The sequence below is a fragment of the Enoplosus armatus genome, chromosome 15 (assembly GCF_043641665.1).
Source record: "Enoplosus armatus isolate fEnoArm2 chromosome 15, fEnoArm2.hap1, whole genome shotgun sequence".
Classification (NCBI taxonomy): Eukaryota; Metazoa; Chordata; class Actinopteri; order Centrarchiformes; family Enoplosidae; genus Enoplosus; species Enoplosus armatus.
In genome coordinates this window covers 9,569,103-9,587,619 of record NC_092194.1, presented here as the reverse complement: position 1 = coordinate 9,587,619, position 18,517 = coordinate 9,569,103, and the positions used below count along the sequence as shown (strand labels likewise).

Sequence of the window (18,517 nt, the reverse complement as noted above, 5' to 3'; positions counted from 1 at the left end):
ATTTTTTATTTTTTTTACATATACTGTATGTCTCGTCATAATAAGAGTCTACAGCTATGCTAATGGCTCTGTGGGGTCGTTCTTATCTTAAATGCTAATGTTGGCATGCTAACATGCACACAATGACAATGCTAACACGCTAATGTTTGGCAGGTAAATGTTTTCCATGGTCACCATCTTAGTTTAGCATATTAGCATGCTAACATTTGCACCAAATGGAAAGTACAACTGAGGCTGATGGGAATGTCATTAGTTTTACAGGTATTGGACAAATAGAGAGGAAAGTTCAGGGGATCACCAAAGTCATTAGGGTTCATCCTCTGGGGACCATGATGCCAATACAAGTTGTTGAGATATTTCAGACTAGACCACAGTGGTAGGACCAACAAACAGACAGACCAACATTGTCATCCTTACAGCCAATGCTGCTAGCATGGCTAACAACAAAGAGACTTTAAAATAAAGCCCTAACAAAAGAAGGTATGACAACAGTTATAAAAGAAAATAATCATTATTAAGAATAAAATCATCCATCGTATTAATCAAGTATTAATCAAAAGCATCAATGTGTTAGTCAAGAGCATCACTGTTAAAACAAACAGCTGTAAGATTAATAATGGCCTTAATGAGGTCTCTAAAACTATCCAGGGATACCAGTTGAGCTGTAGGATCTGTTGTGAACTATTCTATGAAGATGGAGGATATCCAAGCACAGTACTGTTGGAACATGTAGCTGACTTCTGCAGAACATTCTTGGTAAAGGAATAGTTACACATTTTGTGAATACATTTGGGAATAAGCTCATTCACTTTCTTGCCAAGAGTTAGATGAGTTAATCAATGCCACTCTCATATCTGTCCATTAAATATGAAGCTGCAACCAGGAGACAGTTAGCAACTAAAGCACAACTGCATTGAAGAACCACCATTGTTAACATGTTCCATGTATTTATTCAAGACCAAAGAAACTTGCAAACAATAAATCTTGATAAAGAAAATAACTAGATCTTCTCTTCTCATATGACGGTTCTGAGCTTGTCTGACATTATGGAGGCAACTTCTTTGCCCTCCACAGTTAGTTGGGGTCCATTTCACATAACCATTCCTTGATCCCTTGGCAACTTGCGTCAAACCATGTTTCTCTGGGATTGTTAATGTTCATAAGTGCCGCACAGTCCTCACCCAGTGTTCCATAGTTGTTGGGCTCCCCTTCTATCCAGTACCTAAAGCAAGGTCCAAGTTACACTTGGATTAATGGATACCCAATTTTACAACTATTCACAGAATTCTTTACAAAGTTTATGATTATTCTTGGTTATGAAGTTTACATTAACCTGTCTGATAGTAACAAAACAGTTTGACATTTTGGGAATTACGATAATTCCCTTTTTTAAACTTCGAGTTAATGAGAAGATCGATACCACTCTCAAAGTTGTAAACTAAATATGAAACCACAGTCAGCAGGCAATTAGCTTAGCTTAGCATAAACACCAAAAAAGAGGGAATATCCTGGCTCTGTTCAAAGTTTTGAAAATATGGCAGCCAGCACATCTAAAGCTCACTAATTAACACTTTATATCTAGTTTGTTTAATCCTTACACAAACAAAGTAAAAACACAAGTTGTGGTTTAGCCGTTTCCCCCTGCTTCCCATCTTTATACTAAGCTAAGCTAATCACCTGCTGGCTCCAGCTGAATATTTACTGTACATCAGACATGAGGGTGGTATCGATCGTCTCATCTGACTCTCAACAAGAAAGCGAATAAATGTATTTCCCAATATGTCAAATGATTCTTTAAACACAGAAATACTGCACTGTACGTCTTGAAGCTCTTACCCTGTATCCTGCAGAGTCACATTATTTAACCACACCCAGTGACCCTCTGTCTGAATATCCGTGAGGCCAATCCAAACTCCCCCATTCCTGCCCCACCACGGTCGAATGCTTCGATCCAGTTTTGGTAGGTACTCAAAAAGATTTAGCTAGTTAAACAGAGGTTAAACAGATCATTTCGCGTCAGGTAAAGCATGGATGTTATGGCTGCAATCTGTTGAAGTGTGCCAGTTCCAGGCTCCTGGTGTTGTGCATGCTGGCACACTGCTACTTATGTGACATTGTAGAACAGAGCCATCATTTATGTTATTAGTTACACCTGTGCTTTACCTATGACAATTCACAACGTTTGTTATGAAAAAACGTCTTTATTCTCTCTAGATTTAACGCTGTACTGCCATCTTTACTATTTCTTCAACCTTACCTTATGAATGCCTATGTGAATGTTTCCACAGTGGTATGGGCCTTTGCTGCCTTTCCAATGCTTGGTGCAGCTCGTTATGAGGCCTCTGTGCCCTCAGGTTAACCTCGCTAAACACCTCTGCAACTCTCCTCTCTCTCCTTACAAAGCCTCCGGTCCCAGTTCGTGCCATCATTAGTTAACACATCGCACACTGAGGCCGCCGACGGTGAGTCACTTGAGCCAGACCAAGTTAAACGCAGCTTGAGGGACTGTTCATCTTATCGTTTCTTCATGCTACTTCAATTGCCTTAATTGCCTCCATGTTTCCACTGTGACTGACTGTGTTGGTACGCAGGCCAAATTAGCAGGCCAAACTACAATAACTTGTTTTGTAAACACTACCATGAGGTGTGTGTCACAGTTTGAAAACCTTTGCACGACAGTATCTATTGTATAATATGCCCTTTTCAAAGCAGATATTTTGACTTGTTATAGCAGGAAAAGCAGAGGCATCTGACATCTCAGTTCAATTCCAGCATGCACAATACCAGGACCCTGAAACTGAAGCAGCTAAATGGAATTCAGCTATGATTCATTTTATTATTTACACCTGTGCTTTTCCTACTTTACATGTCAAACTGTCTTCCATGAAAAAGACCTGTCCACTGCACATCTGTATAAGTAATGCAGGTGTGTAATGCACCTCCATTCTCAAGGCACATATTTTTAAGTAACTGCAGCTCCATAAACATAAAGCTGCTCTAACAGTGGCTGAACTTCCTCATCTGCTCCATCTCGACCAACCACTGAGAATTGATTTCTGCAGCCTTTGTAATGCTGATTCTTTGCTGAGACTACACCTACTGGTGTACATTAAAACATAATAACTCTACTCCTTCGTCTCTTTGTTTTCCACCTACAGCACACTGGGCTCACCTGCTCCTCCCAGTTATCAATCACAGTCAGATTGGCCCCACGGCTGATACAGTCCGCCCTGCTGTCTGACCAGTTCTTTAAGGGACTGGGTGCTGATTTAGAATGGAAGTAGCACGATGTGTTAAATAAAGACCATCCTGGCAGGCAGCGTCCACAGCTTTCCACTGAAAACACAAGAAAATGAGTTAAAGTCACTACAAGAAGAGAAGGTTTGATTCCAAAATGCATTAAAAAGTGCAATGGCCTCTTACGAGTGTCAGAAGTTTCGGACTGCAGTGTTGTTTTCTGCAGTTGTAGTGTCTCTAACTGCCCCTGAAGGTCGTCACTGATGGTCTTGTTCTGTTCTAACTGCAGTTTCAATTGCTGATGGCTCCTGAGCTCTTTCTTTAACGCTTGTTGGGCCTCTTGTTCAGCTTTGATCGCTTCAGTCTGCATTATCTGAAGTTGCCTCACCTCTATGATGAGTGCTTGTGCTGTCATTTGGTGGGGAGCGGATACCTCGCTGACTTTACCGCCTGTGATTAGCAGAATTAACAGAGTCACTTTTTAAAATTCATCTTATAGGTAATAGTTAGAAAACAAGTTACTTTTTTTTATGTATCTACCAATTCATAGCATTAGATATAGAAAGGGTAAATATAGATATTAGAATTATAAAAACTTGGTAAATGTTGTCGATAGCTTAGTTAATGAAGTACAAGAACAAGTGAAGTACAGATACAACACCTTCCTCAGATCAGTTGTACTCACAGTAAATCCCAATAACAATAGCAGTTAACATCAGAATAATGTTTAGCAGTCCTAAACACGCGATAACCAGTGGATACAGAGGAAGACCTTTGGACCCAACTCTGACCGTGGACATAGATCCTGAACAAACAGACACTTCAAAGTGAACAACATATAACAATGCAGTATATTTTTTGAAATCATTACAAGGGCAGTTTGAATAACACAAGCCATACCTTTGCGTTCTGTGTTATGGTGTAATGATTTTCCATCTGTGCTGTTGTCATTATTTGAAATCATGTCTAGATATCCCTCTGGTCTTCAGGTTTTTACTCAGAAATCCCTGTGTGTCTCTTATATCTGTGTGAGGCAGCTGCTCTGTCAACATTACAAAACTTTGTGTGTGTGTGTGTGTGTGTGTGTGTGTGTGTGCGCTTGACTCCCCTTTACTCTCTCTCTCTTATGTGATGTCTTCTGAAAGTCTTAAAAACATGTTAGTAGGTTTTTACAGAAAGGCCTACTATGCCCATCAGTAGGCCTTTCTGTCAGGTTCATTTAAGATACTTTACATGTGACACACTGATACACACTGATTCACAAAGTTGGCTCCACGGTAACTATGCTTTTAATACATCTGATAGAAAACCCTTGCAGGCAATGTTTTAAATCAATGAGCAGGACAGCTCATTGATTTCATTTGATAGTAAGCAGAATATTTGATTTTGATAATACGATTTTTGTACCCTGATTTGTCAGGTACTTAATGTGGTGGATCAGCCAAAAACAGAACAGTTTTTCAGGTGATTTTCCGGAAAATGTACTATACAGTCAAATATAGTGATATCTACATGTAAAATGATTCCTACTGTGATAGGATTTTACACATATTAGACATCCCTATGGTGAAAGTGTCATAGCATCTGTAAAATTTGTGTCACGTTGCTCCACATTAGTCCTGAAAATGTGGTATGAAATTAAAATTGTGAAACTTTAAAAGTGTGGATAGTTTTATGTATACAGTATATGGACCCTCATTTTAATTTAGAGTAGAGAAATAAGAAGAAAAAGGGTAGACGTGTGAAAGAAGAAACTCCTAGGCAAGAAGAACATTTACTCTTTTGACAGTTTCCGGGTTTGTCGGTGTGTCGCTGCCTCTTTAGTCGAGTGTCAGACGAGAAAGACCGATTTCAAACACTCATAAGTCGCGTGTTTGTGATGCAGACTTACTTAACCTCTTTTATTGTGGTCACATTTCCGTGACAGATTACAGTGCCGGGTGGCGCCCCACTTTCACCTTGCTAATTTAACTGTTAGCCAAGTCAAGCTGAATTAGTGCCACTCCCGGAAACGCGCTGTGGTGGCTTTCATCGTAAAACACACAACCGCACGCTTGAAATTACGCCTTTTATTCTGAAACTTCAAAAAGTTGGCTGAATGTCCTAATTTTTGTTGTGTCATGCTTGACTCTGGTGCAAGTATTATAGTTGCACGCATTTTGCTACGTTGTATTTTTCTTACATTGTATATTTGGAGCGGCTTTGAGGCGTCTGGTAGCACTAATACTTTGACCGTCCTCTCTGTTAGCCGACACGGGTAACATGTTAGACGTGCGTACGGTTTTGTAGGAGTCTTTCAGAAAGAGTTGTCGTTAGGCCTGTTCGGGTTATTTCCATCACTGCCACTGGCTAGCAAGTCCCTAAACAGAAATGTCACTGGAGGACTATGAAAGACATTTCGACTCGCTAAATTCAGATTTGGGCGGCGGGTCTGTGGTCAGTGAGCGATTGTCGTCGGGCACATTTAATGGCGAAGAGGAGAAGCTGCATTACATTCCTATCCGGATCCTCGGGAGGGGGGCGTTTGGTGAAGCAACTCTGTACAGAAGAACAGAGGTAAGTTGGGTTTCAGACCCAGCACAGTTGTCTGTGTTTAAAAGGCACGAATCACACAAACGTACCGTGCAACAGTCGACTTCCTTAATGACAACTGTGTTGTTGACAGTGTTCCTTAAAGTGTTTATCATCACTGCAACAACAACAGGGCAGTGAAAACTTGACAAGGTCCCCACAACTTTTGGACAGGCGTGGGGTTTTGCAGTCAGAAACGATATAACCTCTGCTTACCGTGCAGACATATTAACTAGATATATCTATATATATATATGTCTTGTTAATAGAGCTACATCTTATGGATTATGAAGATTTACCCTGCAGTAACTCACTAACTAATGTGTCTGGCTAACTGAAATACTCACTGTTCCTCTGTTTCCATACCCCTGTGAGAAATTCTTGAGAGGGTAAGATAAATACTTTCCCATGCCTTGCTTCTTTATCTTGTATTATATTTGGGTGCACATACTGCATTATATGAGTTTACAGACCCTCTCATGCTATCCCTCACTCCAAAAGTTATTTTGAGCCAATTATATTTCTGTTCTGCATCAGAGAGGATGTGTGCTTTCTATCTGGAGTGACAAATCTGGACGCCAATTTGAGGCTCTCACTCGTATTATTTAATAAAATGTCTCGGCCTCCCTAGGACAACTCTCTGGTGGTATGGAAGGAGGTGGACCTGAACTCACTCTCCGAAAAGGAGCGCAGAGATGTCATGAACGAAATAAGCATCCTCTCCATCTTAGAGCACAACAACATCATAGCCTACTTCAATCACTTCATGGATAAAAACTCCCTGCTCATCGAGTTGGAGTATTGCAATGGTAAGAAAACACGGTGTCTGTGTCCACTCTGGAGATCTGATTGAGATTAGTTTGAATGCTGTTCATCTGTGACAGAATGCTAAACGGTCTTCTCATCACAGGAGGAAATCTGTATGACAAAATCAACCAACAGAAGGGGAAACTTTTCAGTGAGAAGGTACGAGTGTTGTGGGGCATTTATTTTATACAAACAAACTATCCTCTATTAGATCTTCACCTTTTAACATGTTTGTTTAGGTGGTCATATGGTACCTGTACCAGATTGCCTCAGCGGTGTCTCACATTCACAAGGCTGGGATTTTACACAGGTGAGATGGTCAGCCCGTTTTCTTGCCCTTATCGAAGGCATCTGGCAGGTCACTTGAGTTTTTATTTTGTTTCTAACGATTATATTTCTTGGTCATGGGACCATTCTTTTTTTCTTGCAGAGATATCAAAACTCTGAACATTTTCCTGACCAAGACTGACCTCATTAAGCTGGGCGACTATGGCCTCGCAAAGAAGCTAGACTCTGAGTTTTCAATGGCAGAGACTGTAAGTTGGGACTGTAAATGTTTCCCCTTAGCATCTTTAACCAGACTTGCTATGATTAGGCACATATTGATTGAATATTAATTAAATTAAACTCTATTCTATTGAATCAAATAGTTTAGTGGCAATGGTCTTGGGCTTGTGCATGCTCTTTTTTAGATATTGCTGTATTATTTAGAGGCACAGTCAGCATAAATCCAATTGTACAACTTCCCCCCAGGGATAAATAAATTATTTCTGATTCTGAAATCCAGAGAAAATAGTTTCTTCACCATTCACTACACCTCGTTGTAACTGAGGTGTAGATGTGGTTTAGCTGATCACCGGTACAGGTTGGGAAACACAGTGATATGAAAACACATGTTAACAGTGAGCATGAAAAGTTAATATTTTGTTGTCACCTTGGACACTGCTGTTGTTTGATGAGAATTGAGACGGTAGAGTTGATTAAGATTATATGAGGCTGTGGATGGTTTTTATTTGAGGTATAGCGCTACACAGTTGTATGGCGTCGCTCTTTCTGCATCAGCTTGAGATACATATCTTACTAATCTTCTTTTTGCACTTGTTCTTCCTCTGTAAATCCAGTGTGTGGGAACTCCATATTACATGTCACCTGAATTGTGCCAGGGAGCAAAGTACAACTTCAAATCAGACATCTGGGCCATGGGTTGTGTACTTTTTGAAGTCTTAACTCTTACAAGAACATTTGATGCAACGGTAGGTTTGTTAGCTTTCTAGAAATAGTTTGAATTATTTGCATTAATCAGAAAATTCAATTTTTTTTTCACCAGAATTAATTCATTTTGTTGTTTGTGTCCAAAAGAACCCTCTGAACCTCTGCGTGAAAATAGTCCAGGGCAACTGGACGATGGATGTGAACTCAGATGTTTATTCGTCTGCAATGATCCAACTGGTGTATGAGTGCCTTGATCAAGTGAGTGATAATAATCAAAGAGGAGTTGATTTTTAGATCATTATGAAACAAATGGATTAATGCCAGAGATAATACTGTGTGCTAGGTAGAAAGCTAGCCTCTGTGTAAAGTTCTTGTGATCTCTTTGTGTTGCAGGATCCTGCAAAGAGGCCTACAACTGAGCAGATTCTGGACCAGCCATTCATCTCCTGCTGCAGACAGTAAGTTGGTTGAAAGGGAAAAAAGTGTTTTATTTATTTTCTTCAGAAAAGATTTTTTGATTCTGTGGGTGCGATGAAGTCAAAACACCCATGACAACCCACTGACAACTTCATTCTTTGTTAGGGAGCTTGAAGACCGAGTTGCCTTGCTGAATTTAGCAATGAAAAGACCAAAGTAAGTTGTTAATTTAATATTCTCCTATGTAAAAGCCTGTCTATGGTCCCTTGAGTAAGATTTTGTAGTATATAACTGATTTGTTGTCCTGGCTGCACCGCAGGCTGAGTACAGTGACTGACACTCCTGTTGCTGTGGTGACCACACGCTCAAGGGAGGTGTACTTCTGGGGCGGAGGGAAGTTCACCCCTCAGAAACTGGACACGTTTAAAGGAGGCAGCAGCGCCCAACATGTGTGTGCAGGGGAGAGTCACTTTGCCGTGGTGACTGTGGAAAAGGAGCTGTATACCTGGGCTGTGAGTATTGATCCATCACTCTGGGAGAGATGTACTAGATCCAATTGTTCTTGTGCTTCACTACAAGCAACTTTCTCAACCTTCTCTTCAGAATGTCCAAGGCGGAGGCAAGATGGTGGGCCAGCTGGGACACGGAGACCAGGCCTCGTATCGGCAGCCAAAGAAGGTGGAGAAGCTGCAGGGGAAGGCCATCCGACAGGTGGCATGTGGGGCTGACTTCACTGCCTGTGTCACCGGTGAGTGAGGAAAGCATGAGGTTGAGGAAAAAAAAAAACTCTTTCTGAAAAGCCTCTTTGAACCCTCTGCTACTGCTTTTGCAGATGAGGACCAGATGTACATGTTTGGGTCAGACTATTACGGCTGCATTGGAGTGGAGGGTGAGCTCGGCGTGGAGATTTTGGAGCCAGTGCTTTTGGAGTTTTTTGAGGAGCGGCCCGTCCGCCAGGTTTCGTGTGGAGACAACCATGTGGTGGTCCTGACTCAGAATGGGGACATCTACTCCTGGGGCTGTGGAGAGTATGGTACATGGGGTTGATGTCTTTACTGTTGTTTTGAGGTGATGTCATTAAGCCTCTGCCAGGTTGTTTTTGCGGTTATAACTGTAGCCAGCAGGTGGAGATAGTGGCCCTTTTAATATACAGTCGTATTAATTGTTTTCCCTAAAAGTTGCTCTATTGTCCTGCTGCAGGGCGTCTCGGCCTTGAATGTGAGGATGACTTCTCTTCTCCAATGCAAGTAAGATTTTGTTCCCTGTTCTGGCATATTCTTGACTGCTAAAGCCTTGCATGAACTAGTAAGATACAAAGAGTTTTAAGAAATATGATAAAACATCTTTACTTGTAGCTATTTATTTCAGAAGTTCTGTTTTTTCCAGGTGGAGATCCCTAAAGGCGCCACCATCTCCTCAGTGTCATGTGGCAGCGATGGAACCTTCTTTTTGACAGAAGCTGGCAAAGTCCTAGCGTGTGGAAACAATGAATTCAATAAGCTTGGTCTGAACCAGGGATTCTCTGGTCTCAAAAACCACCCTGGAGAGGTACTGAGTTATACTTAAAGGACGGTAATAATAGAGACTTTAGGTAATGCAGCTATGTTAATACGTTTTTTTTTCTATACACCAGGGTTACCAAGGGATCCCGTACATCACCACGCTGACCTTGGCAAAGCAGCTGTCGCGGTTCAAGGTCCAGGCCATAGCTCCAGGGAAGACCCACACAGCTGCCATTGATGGTACCGGAAAGAGAGGCTGATATTTCTCTTTGTCAGTGAAAATGATCACCATTTCAAAGGAACGTGATTTCATATGATTTCCTGCTTTGCAGAACGTGGTCGCCTGATTACCTTTGGTTGCAACAAGTACGGACAGCAGGGAGTGAAGGACTTCAAGAAACACCAGGGTGTCCAAGTCCTTGTTGGAGCCTTTGGAGGGAAGATAGTGACCAAAGTGTCTTGTGGAGACGGCTTCACCATTGCAGCCACTGAGGGTAAGAACACGTACAGTCCTGTGGTGCATCTATGGCAATAATAGTATATTTTTCTGATTTTATGTCAAGGTTTGTGGCAGTTTTATTTCTTCCCAGAAGCCGCTGCCCCAGACGTTTGGTCCCGAGGATATATCATTATCTGTTTTTGTTTCTTGCAGACAATCAGATCTTTGCATGGGGAAATGCAGGAAATGGACGACTTGGGATGCCTGCTGATAAGGGATTTGGTTCAGAGGTATGCCCTGCCATGCCAAGGCCCATCTTTGGTTCCCTCCACCATGTACCAGACCTCTCATGTCGTGGCTGGCACACCATTATCATAATGGGTTAGTAATCACCACTAGACACTTGCACAGTGTACTGGTGCAAGCAGCCAGCTGTCTAATACATGTTCTTGTTTGCAGAGAAAGTGCTGAACTCCAAGACTATTCGCTCTAACAGCAGTGGACTATCAGTTGGTAGTGGTAAATACTTTTCAATACTTTTTTGTCACTAATTTGTTTTCTTTACATTTACACCTACAAGTCTACATTGTTTTCGTGTGTGTCAATGTATGCGTGTGTGTATAGGACTGGACCAGGAAGCATCTACATCCACAGTGGATCTGGACATAGAACCTGGTTCAGAGACGGAGTGTCGTGATAGGGGTCTTGGGGGTACAATGGAGGATAATACAGAGGAGTGCCTCTTGGAAACTCCAATGATGTCAGTGACAAACCAGACTGGAGACAGCTCCTGCCCTCTCTGGCTTAGAAAGGTTTGTTACCACGAAAGCACCAGGAATAAGGAAACCTTTGTTTGAATCATAAGACAGAAACATCTGAATGGAAACTCACAGTCTTCTGATTCAGGGAGGTTCTATTCCAACAGGAGCTTGAGGACGCAGAGTACATCCCAATGCCAGAAGACTCTGAGCTGCCCACTCCTGACCAGCTCTCTTCCATCTCAGAGAGTGTCACTCTGCCGTATGAGGAGCTGAAAGAGCTAAAGGCCGCGGCAGCAGCAGTCAGCAGTAAGAAAGACCTATCGGTAATGCCAAAATAGCTGTCCTTTGCACTAATCTAGACATGAATCATATACTCCAAATACTGCTGTTCATACTGTGTAATACTTTGAAACACATACACTATGTCCATTCTCATTTGTCCACAGACTAAACGAATGAGCTGTGATAAAGTCAATGGACTGGAGGAGGATGACGTCTTCAAAAAAGGAGAATCGGGCATGTGCTGCAAAGGAAGTAGCGAGTTCACACAGGTATCAAATCTGCAAACTCACCAGTGCAAAAATCATGATCTAATCAGCACATCCCATTCACACAGTATTTGACAGATAAGCTTATTTTACAGCTGCGAGAGACAGTCGCCCGTCAAGAGATGAGGATCCAGATGCTGGAGAAACAGGTGAGATATTTTCCCCAGAAGCCACCTGCCCGCCTCAGTGCTAATTTAGATCCTTGTGCATGAGTAACAGCATGTATTCCTGCCGTCTCTAGGTCGCCGAGCAGCAGAAGGAGAATGAAAGGCTCTGGGCGGCAATCGGTTGTTCAGCGCTACGGGAAGCAGGATGTGACAATAACGGAAACCATCACTCTGATCGTATGCCCGGGGATGGAGGAGGAAGAGGAGGCGGATTCACAAACCACGGGGGCCGATCTGCCGGGGCCGGTGTGTGAGACTTCAGCTGCAGATGTCTTGATCACGGGAGACGTGTCAAAGCTCTTACCACGTATTGAATTAAACAAGCTGGTTAGATGGGGAGTGGAGGCTTGGTTAGAGGTGCGGCCTCGTGCCCATTCACAATGGTTACATTTCAGTATACATGTTTGACAGAGCGCCAAGTTACTTGATTACATTTCACTGCATATGTAATACTGTATAACATCTTGCACACTCTCATATGCACACTTGTGTTCACCTGGGTGGAGTGATCTAGCTAGTTACTCCACAGACTGAAATGTTGGCTGGATTCAACATGATGTATCGGACCTTGACACCTGCGTGAGACAATCATCACAGAGATAATAGTGTTACTCTGCAATGTGAAAGTTAAGTCTATGTTTGGTGGTATTATTGACTTTAAATGAGGCTTCAGTCCTTTGTGCCTCAGATATTAGTATTTATCACATAACCAGCTTATGCAAATAGGAAACCGCTAATACAAAGACTGGGGTTTCCTCTTCTCAATTATTGAGAGATGGGCAGCCAGTATGTTGTGCAGATTGATCATGACATGTTGGCGCCATCTTCCAATGTGAAAACATACCTTTCTTATGTATCACTTTATCTTTCATTATTTTTTATTTCATTTGATATTGTCAAAAAGCTAAAGTGCAAAATACAAAATAGTCTCTAAAAACTTTTCATATTTTCACGTTTTCAATATTTTTCAGACATGTTAGCTCTAACAAACATATTCTAATTATCATGCAAATACATACTTTTGAAATTTGCACGTTTTATTGTCATAAAAGCATTTGTGTGAAACACGAAACTACTGATTCATTTTTTTAACAACTACTTCTAGTTACTTTTTCTTATTGCCTTCGACTTGGGAATTCTTGTTGGCGCGGCACATGTAGGTCTGTCTTCTTTGTGACATGTATGAACACTTGAACAGTTTTCTTTGAATGTGGAAAACGTGGTCTTTCCAGCTATGATGTTGTTATTGCATTTTGTAACCATTTTATCTGTCTTTGGTACTTTCTGAAATGTTATTTTGCCGTATTTTGCATAATTTGTGAAAGCAAATATGTAAGTGCATTTTTTGTTTGAGGTCTGTTGGTTTTGTTTATGCGTGTGTGTTATAACAAATATATAAGCAAGCTATTGAAACCAAAATGAGTGAAAATATGACAATGCCGTGCCTTTTTACAAAGTGTGTTGACAGCATTTAAAAATACGTTATTTTTTTCAACAGTTAACCAAATATTGTGGAGATGTAACAGTTGTATAAACACTCCTCTCACAGTCACACTGTTGTGTCACGCTTTGTGCAAAAGCCATAAATAAAACTAACAGCTGTCTTTTGTTACGTGTGTATCTTCAATATTTCCTACAATATATTACTAACATAACTATTTGTTGAAAACAAAACTACCTCAGACAGTTAATAGGGAATATATTCAAATAAAGCTGACAAGAGATGTGTAAAATTCTCATAAGGGATTAAATCAAACAATTCAGACTACTGACAAGAATGAGCTGGTGATGGGTGACTTGATGCTGTTCTGACACCTCAGGATTTCTTGTTCAACTGGTCCAGGTGTCTGGGTCCTCACTTGGATCATTTCAGCTGTGAGGTTCCAGCTGGGAGTCGACCCTCACGCAGATTCCTTGTGTTGGCCTTGTGATTCTGATTTAGGTTCTTTTTCTTTAAAACCTGAATAAAAAGACATCAAACACCTATCAAGAACCGTAAATGATGAATTTAGGATTAAATTCCCATAAAATTGGGAACAAATAACGATGGTTGAAATGGTTGAAGTGGCTGAGACATTCTGACTTTTAATGTGGGTTGAGACCAAAAATCATAATCCTACGATTCCCATAATGCAAACAATCGCATCATTTCATTAGACTCTCCCTGGCTAGTAAATGCCCATGCATTTCAAACCCCACACCCCCAGTTTGTATCGCAGGCTCTGTTAAAATTTTGTAGTCACCAAACTGATAACGATAACCCTGGTGACATCACTACCCACTACGATGTCATCAAGGTTAAATTAGACTTTGAACAAAACTAATATTAGACTTTATTTTTTGTAAACAAACAAAGTTATGTGGGACCCACTCTTAAAAACAATGCTCCATAGCGGTACAAGCAGTCAAAACCTCCACAGGGTATATTTAACATAAACCTTGCTAGGGTGGCCCTTTAAAAGAGGCAAAAATGTTACTGGCCTACCTCTGGAGTCTTGGTCCTGCTGTGGGTTTTCCAGAACTCCTCAATGGCAGATCCCTTGGTCCTACTGACGTAGGAGTTGAAGACTTGACGATGTGATTGTTTCACCTTTTTACAGATTTGGACATGCGTCTCTAATCTTTCGCTTGCAAACTTTCTGTTGCAGATTCTGCAAGGGAGAAGCTGGAGGCCTGTGTCTGTGCTATCTAAAAGTCTGAGCTCCCCCTGCTCTGGTCTGCTAGAATGACTGGAACCTGGTGGAAGCAGTGGCTCCCCAGACAGTTTTCTTCCTGCACCTCTGTTGTTTTCTGTTGCAGCTCTATGAGAAGTTTTCTGTTGACTCATTTGAGGCATGTCTCGTTCATTGTCTGAACCGCACATCTCCTTACTCGTCCTTTCCATATATTCCTTTTCTCTAGTCCAACCTTTATTGCCCATAGAGGTTGTATTTTGTTCTCTTTCTCTATCCTGTGACTTCACACCTCCCCAAATGCCATTATCTTTTTCATCCCCTCCTTTTCTTCTGGTATGCTTTTTCACATGTTCCCACCTTGATTTGTTAAACCCTCCACTTGCTTCATGCCCATGAACTGTGATCTCATGAGTTCCTTTATGTCCTTTTCTTTGTGACTGTGCAACATCTATTTCCCCTGTTTTCCATCTGGCCCCCTCTTCTTCATGTGTATTCCTTATTCTGTTCTCATTCCTCTGATCTTGCCTCTTCCTAAGTTGTTTAACATCCTCCTGTCTTCTTTCTTGCAGCATAATTTCTCTGCTTCTAACAGGTTCTCTCCTCTGCTGCTCAGACCGCCTGGTTTTAGTCTGAGCTTTTCCCCTCTCTGCTTGTCGCCTGTCGTGCCTCTCCTCCTCACTCTTTTGGTCATCACCTGCAGCAGCGTCAATGTTGTCTCTCTGGATTTTTTGTCTAATTTTTTCCTCAACCCTCCACAGCTTCTCCTGTAGCATGAGCTCTTTTGCATGAATTGCTCTGGCCATATGCAGTTCTCCACTGGGCAGTCTGTGTGAGTCTTTTCTTGGATGCCTGGTCTCAGTGGTCTCTCTGATGTCATTCGATTGATGTTCTTGGAGCGACAAAGGGCCTCTTGGTTTTGTAATAGTAATTTTTTCAAAATCACACAGATCAAGTGAGTCTTGTGTCCTGGGGTTGAGAGGTCTTCTGTGGCTAACAGGCTTGTGTGGAAATGGCCGTTCTACTCCATCTGCTCTCTTACTACGTACGACACCATGTTGTGCTTGAGTAGAGGCAATGCCATGTCTTTTTCCAGCAATGTTGTACTGCCCTTGAGGACTTCTTCTTGTGTATGTGCTCATGACTTCATCCGTTGTTCATGTCTTTGAGGCTGTACTGTTGTTCCATAGATCTTAGCAAAAGACACCCGAGCCCTCCACATCAGCCACTCAGGGTCTTTTCTGTATAATTTCTAGTGGAAAAAAACAAGTGTAAAGTTCTTAGGTTGACCTTGACAATTCATTCTTTACCTTGAAAACAACAGATAACTCCAGGTCCATTTACTCACTTGTTCTGTAGCTTTTGACCAGATTACAAAGTCTTTATTATTAGATGAAGTTTGCTCAGTTGTCTTGCAACTGTAGATGTTTACACTTTGTCCATACTGGCTTAAAAGTAGCTTAATCAGCAGATGTCTTGTTGACGAAGACCATGTGATATGGTCAACAGCACCATAATATGGAAGTAAGTGAACCTTGAGACTGTTTTGTCAACTGCTTTTTAAGGCCAAGAATCAACCGTCAAGCTCACCCTTTAAGCCAACATGGAAGAGAAGTTGTAAAAGTGACCTGAATCACGGAGACTTTACACATTTACTGTTCCATGACAAATCAGCAAAGATAATTAGTTAGCTAATGAAGACCATGTGATATGCTAGAACAAGCAAGTAAGTGGATCTTGAGTGGAAACTTTTCGTCACCCCCCCCCCCCAAAAAAAAACAAAAAGTAGTAAGTGAGTAAGTAAGTGAGGCCAATGAGTAACAAACCTCTGCAATATAATAATAAAATAATAATAATAATAAAATCATGTGTTTTTCTTGGATAACATTTGCCAAAGGTTAGCCAAATAGAGGTCAATGTCAGAAAAAGAATTAGCGAGTTACGATCTACTTTTTACTCCATCTGTAGTTGACAACTATTTCCCAAAATCCGCCTAGAATTTTAAACACTTACTGAATTTTTGTATGTCGTCTGAATTAAAAGTAACGTTGAGTTTAGCTAGTCACAAATATAGCCACACGGAGATAGCCATGAGAACTGTTGGGTCTCCTTTTCCCAGCGTTTACACTTGTTGCCTAGAAACCTTGTGTCTCGGGGGTTCTCTGATTGGTCCATTGAACATCACTTCCGGAAGCAGAGTCCCGTATGTTTAAAAATCGAGATCCCTCGGAGCTGAATGGTCATCTCACGGCTTCCTAACAATATTCAGGTGAATTATATTACAGACAGCGGGCTATCATGTATCCATACAGCATGAATACGTCGTTAAAAGTGTTAATTATCCAGGTTTCAAATCGTTTGAACATAAATAAATAGTTCGCATAGCTTCTAGCAGCTGTAACGTAGCCCGTGCGATGCATGATGTCCCCCAACATACACAACACAGCACCCAAGTACTGTCTCCTTTCTCCCTTTCTAGGTCCACTATGTCCAACGAAGACCTAATTTCAGTGGATTATGAAATTTTTGGCAGAGTGCAAGGTGTATTTTTTCGGAAGTACACTCAAGTAAGTTTGACAGTGATATAATGTTAGCCTGCCCATGAGCAGCTAGTAAGTGGACCATAAGTCAATATTTCTTTTGTCAAACTAACATTTCTAACACCAAAGCTGAATTTCTTTGATTTGGAAAATGACAAAGAGTCTTCGTCCTATATATAATGCTTAGAGATCTAACTCTTAACAATGTTCAAGGCCCATCCTGTACAACCTATCTAACTAATAGTCCCAGTACCCCATCACAGCCATGTTCTCCATCAGTAGCCCACCTCTGCTATCTTCTAATTTGCAGTGTTTCATTTTCCAGGCAGAAGGGACGAAGCTTGGCCTGGTTGGATGGGTCCAAAACACAGGCGCAGGAACTGTTCAGGGGCAGCTACAAGGCCCATGTAGCAAGGTGAAAGAAATGCAGGAATGGCTGAAATCCACCGGGAGCCCCAAGTCACACATAACCAAGGCAGAGTTCAAGAATGAGAAAACAGTAGATAACCTAGAACACTCTTCTTTTAACATAGTAAAATAAATAAAGTAACCCATAGATTGTGCCTGTAATATTAACTTTGAAGCAGATGGTTTATTTATTTAGTTTTTTTTATTGGTTGGAATGCAACTCATATAATGAATCGAAAAGATGTGTGTATGTTAGGTCTCCTTAACATCTACAATATATGGAATTACATTAATAAATGAAAAATTCCTATCAGCAGGCTTCACATTGTTTGAATTTTATTGTAGTAACAGCATTAAGGGAGTATTTGATAGGTTTAACTTTAAAAGGCTATATCAGCCTTAAGACTGGAAACCTGGTTTTCAGTGACCTAGACTAGAACATTTAGAAGAACATGATTGAGTGGTTATCAGAGGTGACCACACTATTTAACAGAAACTGTAAATCTGTTTGAAGAGGACATTTTCAAACATCCCCAAGTCCAGTAAACATCCCACTGAGCAAACAGGCAATGGTATGACCTTGAAATCTGTCACCACCGTCTTCATCTGCCTCCATAAAGACTGATTGAAGCAGTCTGAGGTGAGCCCAATGAAGGACTAAATACTCATCCGAAGGCTGCTGCCCTCCTTTGGTAAGGACTGAGCTCTGCAGGTGACTGTGGAGAAGCACTGACAAAATAGCCAAAGATGTAGAATCAATTTATCCTCAATTTGTGTTAATTCGATTCTTAAGGGAAATACTGGTGAAGAATGTTACAAGCCTAACAAACTGGATTTGCCAGGAGGTATAAGAGGGAGGAAGAGAAAAGTGGAGGTGACATTCACTAGCCCAAGACCAGCATACAAAATTAATTGCACTTCTTAATAGGCAAATTTAATAGAGAAAATGTGATGGAAATTGATGTACCGAGTTCTGTGTAGGAAAGAATGAGCAGTACTTAAAGACAAAATATACAATGGACCATTAATGGGACTAATATGAATGAGGAAGATACAATTTTCTAGGCTCTATGAATTAGCGTTAGGTGAGAATTTAATTGTATTTAATTCATTTAACAAACTTTAATTTGAAAATACAAGGATAATACAATGTAACACACGAGATAGCACACTCCGTACAGTAGGCGGCGGTGTGCACATTAACAGCTGGTTGCAATTTGCCAACGACTAAACGAA

The 18,517-nt window shown here is 41.1% G+C and overlaps 4 protein-coding genes across 5 annotated transcripts; 2 read left to right on the top strand and 2 right to left on the bottom strand.

Moving 5' to 3' along the window:
• Nucleotides 1–1,074: 1,074 nt before the first annotated feature.
• Nucleotides 1,075–4,201, bottom strand: LOC139297182 (CD209 antigen-like protein E). Its single transcript, XM_070919747.1, has 6 exons — nucleotides 4,138–4,201; nucleotides 3,923–4,042; nucleotides 3,424–3,687; nucleotides 3,173–3,336; nucleotides 1,837–1,982; nucleotides 1,075–1,222 (listed from the first exon to the last, which is right to left on the bottom strand). Exons 1-6 carry the CDS (start codon nucleotides 4,199–4,201, stop codon nucleotides 1,075–1,077), a joined length of 906 nt encoding a protein of 301 aa, XP_070775848.1.
• A 1,373-nt stretch (nucleotides 4,202–5,574) lies between these two features.
• Nucleotides 5,575–12,300, top strand: LOC139297483 (serine/threonine-protein kinase Nek9). 2 transcript variants are annotated; one of them, XM_070920178.1, is made up of 23 exons: nucleotides 5,575–5,793; nucleotides 6,440–6,617; nucleotides 6,719–6,774; nucleotides 6,855–6,925; nucleotides 7,046–7,151; nucleotides 7,737–7,868; nucleotides 7,975–8,085; nucleotides 8,221–8,285; nucleotides 8,410–8,460; nucleotides 8,564–8,756; nucleotides 8,848–8,992; nucleotides 9,077–9,277; nucleotides 9,445–9,491; nucleotides 9,631–9,792; nucleotides 9,878–9,986; nucleotides 10,079–10,240; nucleotides 10,399–10,566; nucleotides 10,645–10,704; nucleotides 10,810–10,997; nucleotides 11,111–11,269; nucleotides 11,393–11,497; nucleotides 11,590–11,643; nucleotides 11,736–12,300. In XM_070920178.1, exons 1-23 carry the CDS (start codon nucleotides 5,608–5,610, stop codon nucleotides 11,913–11,915), a joined length of 2,889 nt encoding a protein of 962 aa, XP_070776279.1. In that variant the 5' UTR covers nucleotides 5,575–5,607; the 3' UTR covers nucleotides 11,916–12,300. The 2 variants fall into 2 exon arrangements, with proteins under 2 accessions (XP_070776279.1, XP_070776280.1); XM_070920179.1 differs by lacking the exons at nucleotides 11,393–11,497; nucleotides 11,590–11,643; nucleotides 11,736–12,300 and having other exon boundaries at nucleotides 11,092–11,124.
• A 1,225-nt stretch (nucleotides 12,301–13,525) lies between these two features.
• Nucleotides 13,526–15,139, bottom strand: LOC139297896 (zinc finger C2HC domain-containing protein 1B-like). The gene is made up of 3 exons (XM_070920706.1): nucleotides 15,031–15,139; nucleotides 14,147–14,397; nucleotides 13,526–13,621 (listed from the first exon to the last, which is right to left on the bottom strand). The coding sequence occupies exons 1-3, from the start codon at nucleotides 15,137–15,139 to the stop codon at nucleotides 13,526–13,528; spliced, it is 456 nt and encodes a 151-aa protein (XP_070776807.1).
• A 1,387-nt stretch (nucleotides 15,140–16,526) lies between these two features.
• On the top strand, nucleotides 16,527–17,594 carry acyp1 (acylphosphatase 1, erythrocyte (common) type). The gene is made up of 3 exons (XM_070920570.1): nucleotides 16,527–16,602; nucleotides 16,813–16,900; nucleotides 17,199–17,594. Exons 2-3 carry the CDS (start codon nucleotides 16,820–16,822, stop codon nucleotides 17,412–17,414), a joined length of 297 nt encoding a protein of 98 aa, XP_070776671.1. The 5' UTR covers nucleotides 16,527–16,602; nucleotides 16,813–16,819; the 3' UTR covers nucleotides 17,415–17,594.
• Nucleotides 17,595–18,517: the final 923 nt, after the last annotated feature.